Genomic DNA, 12341 nt, shown 5'->3' on the forward strand with positions numbered 1-12341 from the left:
TCCAGTGTGATGACTCCTCCTCCAGGGCAATGACTCCTCCCTCCCTCTCCAGGACAGTGAATAATCTCCCTCCAGAGAAATGATTCCCTATCTTCTCTTCAACTGTGAACATGAACCTAAAAAAAGAGTCTGAAGGCAAACAGCTTCTGCTGTGCTCTCTGATATATAACCCACAGTAATCAGTGATACCGATGTCATAGCTGAACTCTATCTGTTGTTTATTTGAAGAAAAAAAAATGGATTTGTATTAACAGTTATAAAAAAAGTATGAGTCATAATTTAAAAACCTCCAAAATAAATAACTAATGACCCCAAACCATTATCATTTCCTTTTTTTTTCTTACGCTGCTATTTTTAATTGCCTGTAAAATCTCCACCAGCAGCTAAACACCATCTGACATTTCAGACCTGACTAACCACCTGTGACAGTCTCACATTTCAGGCACTGGGGGAAGTCCTCATGCAACTACCAACGGCAGCTGCTATAAAAACACGTTTTTTTTTTTAAACAATCATTTTTATTGAGTTTTTTTAGTAGCTTTTTGCATTGGCATTATTTGCTGTTTAGGCTCATCAGCTTTTAGCAGCGTTTCTCTGCCTCTATTCAAAGTCAATGGCTCCCTATGAGGAGGACTGGGTCGGCGGCAAAGAAGAAGACCAGAGGGAGAAGACCAGAGGAAGAATACTGGAGGGAGAAGACCAGAGGAAGAAGACCGGAGGGAGAAGACCGGAGGGAGAAGACCGGAGGGAGAAGACCAGAGGAAGACCGGAAGAAGAATTTTTATAAAGGACTTGTCAAAATAGTCTCTTGTTTTTAATTACACTACACTGCCTTTTTTAGGGTGAATGGGTAGGGGTACAATGTATATGGAGTCTGGGGGCCCCTTTTAAAGAGGGTTTCCAGATTCCTATAAGTCCCCTGCCCACAGACCCCTACAACAACCGCCCAGGGTTATTGGGAAGAGGCCCTTGTCCCCATCAACATGAGGACAAGGTGCTTTGGGTGGGTGGCACAGAGCCCCCCCTGCCCCAAAGCAGCTACCCCCCTATGTTGATGGCATGGTCCAGGAAGTGGGGGTGGCCCTCGCTCGTCCACCCCCTTTCCTGACCTGCCAGGCTGCATGCTCGGATAAGGGTCTGGTATGGATTTTGGTTTGGACCCCATGCCATTTTTTTTTGGCATGGGGTTTCCCCTCCAAATCTTGGAGGGGGATCCCCACACTGTTTTTTTTTTTTATCTTGGCATGGGGTTTCCTTTTAAGATCCATACCAGGACCTGTCCCGCCCTTTTCCTGACCTGCCAGGCTGCATAGTTGGATAAGGGTCTGGTATGGGACCCTCACCACTATAACATGATAATATTCGGGATAATATAAAACACGCACAACTTTTTATATACCTTCCTTTACTTTATACGTTAGTATATATATCACCTACAATCTTAGTGCCTATAGAATATACTAGCCTCCTAGGCTTAAATTCCCTGTTATAGTACCGCGCATCACTACTTTTTTACCTTCTTACTCTGTTACTGGGACTCAAGCACCCCACCACAGTGTATGCAGCAGTACGAATACTAGATTCTTTCCTGATTAGGCGCAGGAATAACCTTTTCTTATTCACCTTAAGGGTCTGGTATGGATCTTGAGGGGAGGATCCTCTGGTCCTCTTCCAGACCCTGCAATTTCTGCTTCCCAGTTCCGCCCCCAGATTCTTCCCAGTAGCAGCACAAGGTAAGGGGGTGCACTGAGATATAAGGCAGGGTGAGGGACTCTTGATTTCTGATGGTGGGGGGGCTCTAGACATCTAATGTAGGAAGGGTCGGTAAAAGGGGTGAGCAGAAGGGGCAGCTCCCCGGGCGCAGAGGAGCAAGGGGCCAAACAATAGATGGAGAGTGGTACACCCAATCTATAATATTTATTAACAGTGTGGGAGGGGGGCACAAGTCTAGATCCATGCTTGGACACTAGACGACCCTGTCCCGGTACTGAATGTAAGGGTGGGGGTGCTCTGGACATCTAGCCTTACAGATACAACCGGTCCTTTGAGGGCAACCATAATGCTGATGTGGCCCACAATTAAACTGAATTCGACACCCCTGATTTACAGCATGCCTGTATACGGCTCAGTGGCCACTTGCCTTATGAGGTGGATTCGATAGACCTGTCCTTTGTCACATCCTAAGCTTAAAGAGATCTTTGTTTTATTATATCACATTTGATGTATTCTGTACACATGTCTGTGGAAGAAAAGGGAATTTACAAAAGAAAACCCAAAACGGTAAACCCAACTTCACTGTACAAATTATGGAGTCCCATAAGAAGTCTCCTCCAGGAGACCTCCTATTAGTCATCCAAGGCCCATTCTAACCCATTGTCCACTTGAGGTCAAGTACACCACTCACTTCCATTTCTCCTTCCCTCTTCCCCCAGGGGGGATGCATTCTTCCTACTGACCCCTGTAGTCTACAAAGATAGCAGTGGGATACTTAATAGACCAAAAGGTATCAAGTAATCGTAGATCTTTGTTTATAGAGATGTTAATCATATGGTTTAGGTGGTTCCAGTGATATACCGGTATCTATTAGATGCTATGACTCAGGGTCATAGCATCTAATAGATATATCCCTGGACCCACCTGGCAAGAACATTTAAAGAAGTCTCCTCCAGGTCCAGGAGACCTCCTATAAGTCATCTAGGGCTCATTCTATTCCATTCTCCCCTTTGCTGAGGTCCAGTACTACACTCCCTTCCATTTGCCCTTCACTTCTCCCCCAAGGGCGGTTCATTCTTCCTACTGACCTCAGATGAGTGTTTTTAGCATTGGACGCCTGAATTCTTTTAATGGTTGAGAAAGGCCGGTCTTGATGTATAATATCGTTCCCTCATTTACCTGGAATCTTTTGTTATATTGTTGGCAATGCGTGTTTGTTAGGCCCTACAAACGAATAAAGTACTTGAAAAAGAAAAAGTACAAACAGTTGATACATGAGTCATGGTGCCCCAGGACGAGGTTAATCTTTAACAAAACTAGTTGGGCGGACGGCGTGCTGACGACATCACGACTTATGAAGTCCCAGATGTGCGGGTGTTCATTTTTCGCATATTTTTATTTGTTCCTCCATGTATGGGGGATATTTTTAACAATAAAGCAATGGATTCACACGATGTGGAGCAAAAATCATATTTTATAGTTTGTTTTTGCAAACAGATAATTTTTCTCCTTCATTGCTATGCGCTGATGAGGCGGCACTGGTGGGCACTGATAGGCTACACTGGTGGGCACTGATAGGCACAGTTAAGGCCACTGATGGCCACTGATAAGATGGCACTGATGGGTGGCAGTGACGGCCACTGATAGGTACCACTGATAGATGGCACTGATGGGCACTGGTAGGTAACACTGATCAGCAGCACTGTTGATGAGGCAGATTGATGACACTGATAGGTGGCACTGTGGGCACTGATGGGTGGCACTGTGGGCACTGGTAGGTGGCACTGGTGGGAACTGGTAGGTGGCACTGTTGTGAATGAATGAATAAATAATTTGTATAGCGCTGCAATGCGAACTGAATCGCCTCAAGGTGCTGGAATCGTCCTGTGTTGTCCAGCTTCTTAGAAGAGGTAGGTCTTGAGTTTTTTCCTGAAGGCCTGATGGTTTTCTTCCATGTGGAAGTAGGTAGAGCGTTCCATAGCCGTGGTCCTTGGACTGCAAATCTTCGTTCTCCCTTTGATTTGTAGCGGGATTTGGGAATGAGGAGGAGGTTTTGGTTAGATGATCGAAGACTGCGATTGGGTGTGTAGTGTTTTATTTTCTCGTTGTGCACTGCTAGGTGGCACAGGTGGGCACAGATGGGCTGGCGGCAGCTCTCCTTGATCGGGACTGATGTCCCTCTGAGAGCCGCCGGTGATCGGCTTTTTTTTTTCTCCTCACGCTGTCAGCGCGAGGAGAAAAAAAAGGCGATTACCGGCTCTGTTTACATCACACGATCAGCTGTCATTGGCTGACAGCTGATCACGTGGTAAGGGGTCAGGATCGACCCCTTACTCCAATCTGTGATCAGCCGAGTCTCATAGACTCGCTGATCACAGAGCGTGCCGCGCGCGCAATACAGGTGGCACGCAGGCCGCTCGGGCACGGGAGGATGTCTATTGACGTCCTCCCGGCAAAGTAGGTCCACGCTGTAGTCATCATTCGGCTATAGCGGCACTTTATTTTATGTTGTTCTTGTGTATATCACACATTAGGGTTGCTGCTGATCTTGATTTTTAATTTGTTATTTGGTAAGCGCGGTTTCATCCACCATATACGGTGAAGCTAAATGATTGCAGGTTTCATTTTGACGAATGACTCCTGTTAACCCTTATTGTTGTCTCGCTGCTTCCTCCTCTCACTTCCTCTAACTGATAGAAAAGGGACGTTCAAGTTTGCTGAGCGGTCACATGAGCCTAGAGCCTCGTACAAGAGATAACGGGACGGGGAAATAATCATCAGACTGGGGGAGAAACAGCTAATCACAGCACCTGACTCTAAACATGGATTATCTATGGAGACTTTTCATCATTTCTGTCCTCATAGCAGGTAAGGTACCCACCATTTTCCATCTTGACCTCCAATGGAGTCATTAGATCAGCGATTGTCCATTCTTCTGCTTATCCACCTAGAACAGGTCAGTTTTTCAGGATTTTCCTCATCTGACATCCCCTGGGTCCTTTCTGATCCAGGAACAGTTATATAAAGAAAAACCTGCAAAGATGCCATGTTGTTTGTACTTGGGGAGATTGACTGTACATTCAAAAGAGAGAGAGGTCAAGGGCTGATAATCTTGTGATGAATCTTGATGTGGGGGGTGGATTTATAAATGGTTGCTTTAACCACTTCAGCCCTGGACCAATAAACACCCTAAGGACCAGAGGTCTTTTTACAATTTCGCACTGCGCTGCTTTAACTAGTAATTGCGCAGTCATGCAATATTGCACCCAAACGAAATTTGCGTCCTTTTCTTCCCACAAATAGAGCTTTCTTTTGATGGTATTTGATTGCCTCTGCGATTTTTATTTTTTGCGATATAAATGGAAAAAGACCAAAAAATTTGAGAAAAAAAAATATTTTCTACTTTTTGTTATAAGAAAAATCGAATAAACTCAATTTTAGTCATACATTTAGGGCAACATTTATTCAGCCACATGTCTTTAGTAAAAAAAAATGTCAATAAGCGTATATTTATTGGTTTGCGCAAAAGTTATAGCGTCTACAAACTAGAGTTCATTTTCTGAAATTTACACAGCTTTTAATTTACGACGGCCTATCTCATTTCTTGAGGTGCTAAAATGGCAGCGCAGTACAAACCCCCCCCCCCCCCCCAAATGACCCCATTTTGGAAAGTAGACACCCCAAGGAAGTTGTGGAGAGGCATGTTGAGCCCATTGAATATTATTTTTTTTTGTCCCAAGTGATTGAATAATGACACAAAAAAAAAAAAAGTTTACAAAAAGTTGTCACTTAATGATATATTGCTCACACATGCCATAGTTATATGTGGAATTGCACCCCAAAATATATTCTGCTGCTTCTCCTGAGTACGGGGATACCACATGTGTGGGACTTTTTGGGAGTCTAGCCGCGTACGGCACCCCGAAAACCAATCACTGCCTTCAGGATTTCTAAGGGTGCAAATTTTTGATTTCACTCCTCACTACCTATCACAGTTTCGAAGGCCATAAAATGCCAAAATAACACAAAACTCCCACAAATGACCCCATTTTAGAAAGAAGACACCCCAAGGAAGTTGTGGAGAGGCATGTTGAGCCCATTGAATATTTTTTTTTTTGTCCCAAGTGATTGAATAATGACACAAAAAAGAAAAAAAAAAAAGTTTACAAAAAGTTGTCACTAAATGATATATTGCTCACACATGCCATAGTTATATGTGGAATTGCACCCCAAAATATATTCTGCTGCTTCTCCTGAGTAAGAGGATACCACATATGTGGGACCTTTTGGGAGTCTAGCTGCGTACGGCACCCCGAAAACCAATCACTGCCTTCAGGGTTTCTAAGGGTGCAAATTTTTGATTTCACTCCTCACTACCTATCACAGTTTCGAAGGCCATAAAATGCCAAAATAGCACAAACCCCCCCCCAAATGACCCCATTTTGGAAAGTAGACACCCCAAGCTATTTACTGAGAGGCATGTTGAGTCCATGAAATATTTAATATTTTGCCACAAGTTGCAGGAATTTTACAATTTTTTTTTTTTTTTTGCACAAAGTTGTCACTAAATGATATATTGCTCACACATGCTATGGGTATAAGTCAAATTACACCCCAAAATAAATTCTGCTGCTTCTCCCGAGTACGGGGATACCACATGTGGGGGACTTTTTGGGAGCCTAGCCACGTACGGGACCCCGAAAACCAAGCACTGCCTTCCGGATTTAAATATAAAATGCTACCAAAAAAAACTGTTAGCGATCGCAGGGATCAGGCCTGACTCTGCGATCGCTGCAGTTATGTGTTTAGTGTTTTGTAAGTGACAGTGATCGATCGATACTGCACTTGGGTGGGCTGGGCAGAGGGGCAAAACGCAGGTGCCAGCAGGTATCTGGGCTGATCCCGCTAACAATGCGTTTTTTGGAACCCTAAACTGCTGGGGACGCTAGTATAGATCTGATCAGATCAGATATTGATCTGTTCAGATTCTATACCACTACGGGAGGTGTATGCTTTGCGCGTGGGTGTTAGCAGTACTGGCACTAACCTAGCGCTGCCTGGGGCGACGCAGACCCTGACCCTAAAACCTAATTGATATCACCCGCCGGGTGATCGGGGGGTTAAACCTTTATTGGGTAATAAATGGTGGGTGCCCTGATGCTATAAAAAGCAAACTAACCAGAGTCACCCGTAACACTTATACGGTGATCACTGGTAAAAGGGTTAACTAGGGGCAATCAGGGGGTTCAAATTTTTATTAGGTAGTATATGGGGGTCCCTGGCACTATATAAAAACCTGACGGGGAACCTAAATAACTAACTGGCTAACCAGCGTCACCAGTGACACTTATACTGTGATCGCTGGTGAAAGGGTTAACTAGGGGCAATCAGGGGGTTAAAACCATTATTGGGTAGTATATGGGGGTACCTAGCGCTATAAAAACCTGGCGGTGAACCTAAAATAATAACTAGCTACCTAACGACACTAGTGACACTAATGCAGCGATCAGAAAAATGATCGCTTAGTGACACTGGCAAAAGGGGGTGAAAGGGTTAACTAGGGGCAATCAGGGGGTTAAAACCATTATTGGGTAGTATATCGGGGTACCTAGCGCTATAAAAACCTGGCGGTGAACCTAAAAAAATAACTAGCTACCTAGCGACACTAGTGACACTAATGCAGCGATCAGAAAAATGATCGCTTAGTGACACTGGCAAAAGGGGGTGAAAGGGTTAACTCTAGGGGCAATCAGGGGGTTAAACCTTTATTGGGGGGTGGTAGGGGGCTACCCTGGACCTAACACTAACTGCCCTGACAGTTTTTACTTTTACAACTGACACTGAATGCAGTGATCAGTAAATAAATGATCACTGCAATCAGTGACACTGTGACTGGGGGGGGGGGGGGCGATCGGGGGGGGGGGGGGGTTGTGTGCCTGTGTGTACCTACATGTCAGTGTAGTGTTGGTGCACTTACTTTCTGTCTTCTCTTCGTAGTCCGGTCAAAAAGACCGCCCCGAGGAGAATGACATCACTTCCTCCTTCCTGTGTATACAATACACAGTGGGAGGAAGCTTCTCATTGGCCAGGAGCGATCGAGAGGGGATGGCCAGAAACCAACGGCCATCCCCTCATCACGGTTCGCTCCTGCAGCGAACCGGACCGCCGTATCCAGCGGGAGGGGGTCCGATCGGACCTCCCACCCGCTGGAAGGCAAGCATGTACATGTACGTGCTTGTGCCTGCCTGTGCCATTGTAATGACGTACATTGGCAATACGGCGGTCCTTAAGTGGTTAAATAAAAATATATCTAAACCCAAAAACAGAAATGTAATATATTGCACCTTACCAGTCCTTTGAGGTGGTGGAGGTATTCATTTTTTATTTTTTGGAGGTTTTTTTCAGGCTTCTTTCCTCCCAGTGGCCTAGGGCAGTGATGGCAAACCTTGGCAACCCAGATGTTTATGAACTACATTTCCCATGATGCTCATGCATTCTGCAGTCATGGGAAATGTAGTTCCAAAACATCTAGGGTGCCGAGATTCGCCATCACTGACCTAGGGTGACAACGTTCTCTGTACCGTCTCCATGGAGGAGCAGCATTGTCACCCTAAGCCCTTGTACACACGGTCAGAGATTACGACAACCAAATCCGTCGGATTTTGTCCAACGGATCTTGTCTGAAACTGTTGCATACACACGGTCGGACAAAGTTGTCGAAAAATCCGATCTTTCAGAACGTGGTGACGTTATTTCGTTACGATGGGACTACGTTCAGGCTAGTAGCCAATAGCTTTGATGTAGGAATTTGATCTGAGCATGCGTGGCACTTTGTCCGATCGGAATTCTCTACACATGATCGGAGTATGTCCGATCGGAGCAGTTTGTCGGAAAATATTTCCAGCAAGTTGGAAAATTTGGTCCGACGGATATTCCGACGGAAACAACAGTCCGATGCAGACCACACACAATAATATCCGACAAAACGGTCCGACGGATTCTCCGACCGTGTGTACAAGGGCTAAGATATAACAGGATCAGAGAACACACCCCGTCTTTTTATTTTTATATCATAGAGGGGGAATGAGGTTCTGTGGTCCATGGAGATAGCTGGGGACAATGTAACTGATAAGAATGCAGCACAGGATGTTATCAGCTTGCAAGATTTTTGGCAGATCAATTGGTATTTTTCACACTTATTGAAACAGCTATAACAAAGTGCTTTCTGTTTCAATATTTTTATTGAGGCTTTCACAAAAGAGAATACAAACTTGATTATAAGGAATAAGTACAGTAAAAAATATATACTAAATCTATGGATATCCAAATAATTTGCAAACATGTAGATACACCTACAGTGTGTGTTGTTTTAAGTATAGATCTTTACTGTTGAGAGATTGAGAGCCCCTGTCTCGGTGCAAATTAGTGTAAAATGGACAAAGGACTCTCAAAGAGGCAGTTTGAGAAGTTCCAGAAGAAGATTGGTGAAGCAGAGAATACTATGCTTTAAATCGGGAGTCCGCCGGGAGTTCCGCCGTTTTTTTTTTTTTTTTTAAAAGCCAGCAGCTACAAATACTGCAGCTGCTGACTTTTAAAATAGTGACACTTACCCGCCCAGCGCGCCCGCGATGTCAGCACCCAAAGCCGATCTCTCGATCGTCTCTCGGGTGCTGCCGCCGCCATCTTGGGTATGGGAATCAGGAAGTGGAGCCTTTCGGCTTCATTTCCCGGTTCCCTACTGCGCATGCACGAGTCGCGCTGCGCAATAAGGATGGTCCCCGCTGCCTCTGGGATCCGTGTGTTTCCCAGCAGGCAGCGGGGGACTTTCGGAAAGGGGCGTAGATTCTGCGGAAAGGGGCGTAGCTTCTGCAGAATCTACGCCGGAAGTGGGTGCAGATACCTGTACTCTACAGGTACCTGCACCCCCCTCCCCCCTGAAAGGTGCCAATTGTGGCGCCGGAGGGGGGGAGGGTTCCGATGAGCGGAAGGTCCACTTTAGGGTGGACCTCCGCTTTAAGTCTTCTCTGGAATTTGTAAGTCTGGATTGGGGCTGGAAACTTGAAGACTTCAAAGAGCATTGGGAGGGATGGAGTCTTCAGGCTTGTGTCCGGGATTTCTAGAAGTTCTGCAGGTTGTGAGCGTGTGTCCAGGTGCACACACTCATTATAAGGCAGATCTGAGAATAACTCAGGAGAGTTGGTGTTGGAGAAGTTGCTGCAGCCAGCACATGGGTGTCCCAACCCGGATGACGGGTGCTGGTGTTCCTACCTCTGGATCGAAACAAAGGGGAGGGATATGTGAGATTGGGAGCCCCTGTCTCAGTGAAAAAGTGTGTAAAATGGACACAGGACTCTCAAAGAGGCAGTTTGAGAAGTTCCAGCAGAAGATTGGTGAAGCATAGAAAACTAGGCTTTAAGTCTTCTCTGGAATTTGTAAGTCTGGATTGGGGCTGGAAACTTGAAGACTTCAAAGAGCATTGGGAGGGATGGAGTCTTCAGTCTTGTGTTCGGGCTTTCCAGAAGTTCTGCAGGTTGTGAGTGTGTGTGTCCAGGTGCACACACTCATTATAAGGCAGATCTGAACATAACTCAGGAGGGAGGGGTGCTACCGTTTAACAACCCAGCCAATATCCTTGAGACGGCACTCCATGTGGGAGAGGTTCCAGGTCAGTGGACTGAGAGAGTTGGGCCAGCTGACCGGGATCGGGGAGACCATAGCTGAGACAACTGGAAGAGAGAGTCTTGGGGACCAGAGGGGACCATGAGTCTTGGAGGAGTGTGAAAGCCTGGAGTGTCAAGAGAACCCCTTCATAGAGGTCAGGAGTGGGCCTGCGCAGCTTTGTACTGCAACCAAGGCTGAGTGAGCCTTGAGAGCCTGGTGGCTTGGAATTTTTGTCTGTGTTGTAATTTTTTGAAGAAGAACCCCTGTGTGGACAACCCATGCATGTATGAACTTTCATTTTTGTTACTTTCAATAAAAGTGGGCTACCACGCCCTTAAACTGAAGTTCCTGTTGGCTGTGAACTTACTGAAAACGCATCTATTACTGAGCTAGACATCCCCTCCCCCAATATCACACTGTCTATAAAAATTATACTAGCCTCGTCTGTATGAGGTAACCCAAATTCTCGTTTAGCGCTTCAGATGTGACCTAAATATAATATATTGCATCTTCTATATACTGTTATGCCGCGTACACACAACCGGACTTTTCGAGGGACTAGGTCCGACGGACTTTCGGCGGAGTTCCGACAGACTTTCCGAATGAATGGACTTGGCCACACACAATCACACCAAAGTCTGACGGATTCGAACGTGATGACGCACGACCGGACTAGAATAAGGAAGTTCATAGCTAGTAGCCAATAGCTGCCCTAGTGTCCGTTTTTGTCCGTCGGACTAGCATGCACACAAACGGATTTCTCGGTCCGGTGGAAAATTTTTAAATATGTTCTATTTCTAAAGTCCGCTGGATTTTTGTAAAGCAAAGGTCCAATGGAGCCCACACACGATCGAATTGTCCGACTGACTCGTTCCGTCGGACCTTTGCTGTCAAAAAGTCCGGTGGTGTGCACGCGGCATTAGAGATAGAGCCTCTACTTTTTGTAATTTAAAATTGACCTTCCACTTGTAGATGCACGTATTGTCCACTGTATGTATTAACAAAAGGGTATTGAGGATACCACATCCCTTGGCTCCCTGAGACCAGAAATAATTCTGAAGAAGTAGTCACTGTTCAGGGGTTATAGGGAATATTCCAAGGCGACCCTCATAAAACTACAGTAAAGACCAAGAGGAAAAAAAAAGTGGAAAGAGGGAGAGGAAGGACAGGTTGAAAGAAAAGTAGGAAAGTAGAGAAGTAGAAAATGACCCCGTGCTCCAATTCCCACCATTCAGAAACAGCTCTAATCGGGTATCTCCCGTCAAATATTTGACCCATGGGTCCCAGACTTTCTCGAACTTCTGCATTTTATCTTGTAAGATAGCTGTCATGTGCTCATTAAGCAATAATCCAGGAAAGTTTGTGCTTTAACTGTACGAATGTCAAGGCAACCGTTTTCCAGGATTTTGCAATAATAATTTTTGCTGACATAAATGTCATGAGACGTCTCTGGGATTTCAACACTGTCTCCATCTTGCTGCCCAGCAGCACCGGTCTCGGGGATTTGACAAGGTTCACTTGGGTGAGAGTGTATATGAAATTATACACCCTAATACAATAAAGCCTTACCTTAGGGCACTGCCACCACACATGGTACATTGTCCCTTCCTGTCCACATCCGCGGAAACACAAAGGGGGTGCTGCCTGCACATAAGTTGCCAGCCTGGCTGGAACCATGTACCATCTCAGAAGCACTTTATAATTGGCTTCTTTGATTGAAGTATTTATAAGTGACCTCGAGGCCCATTGGGCTATAATATGCCATTCATCTAGTTCAATAGTCTCCTGGAGGTCTACCTCCCATTTTGCCATGTAGCCCTTTTAATAGAGGAATTAGTCAAGATAGTATACATTTCTGAAATATGTCCTCAGATTTTATTGAAATTCTGACACAGGTATTTTATCGGGGACATCGTTGCTCTATCAGAATTTCGTGATATAGTGCTTAAAACGTACATTATCTGTGT

General features: G+C 45.3%; 1 protein-coding gene across 1 annotated transcript in view; it reads left to right on the forward strand.

Annotated features, from left to right (window-relative positions):
- Positions 1-4420: 4420 nt before the first annotated feature.
- Positions 4421-12341, forward strand: part of LOC143961669 (uncharacterized) — a 38891-nt gene continuing 30970 nt past the window's right edge. The window contains exon 1 of the mRNA XM_077470991.1: positions 4421-4581. Within this exon, the coding sequence (XP_077327117.1) occupies positions 4536-4581 (46 nt within the window). The 5' untranslated portion in view covers positions 4421-4535. The remainder of the gene's footprint in view (positions 4582-12341) is intronic.

Source organism: Lithobates pipiens, unplaced genomic scaffold (genome assembly GCF_037356315.1).
Source record: "Lithobates pipiens isolate NorthernLeopardFrog02 unplaced genomic scaffold, aLitPip1_a1.2 Scaffold_8, whole genome shotgun sequence".
Lineage (NCBI taxonomy): Eukaryota > Metazoa > Chordata > Amphibia > Anura > Ranidae > Lithobates > Lithobates pipiens.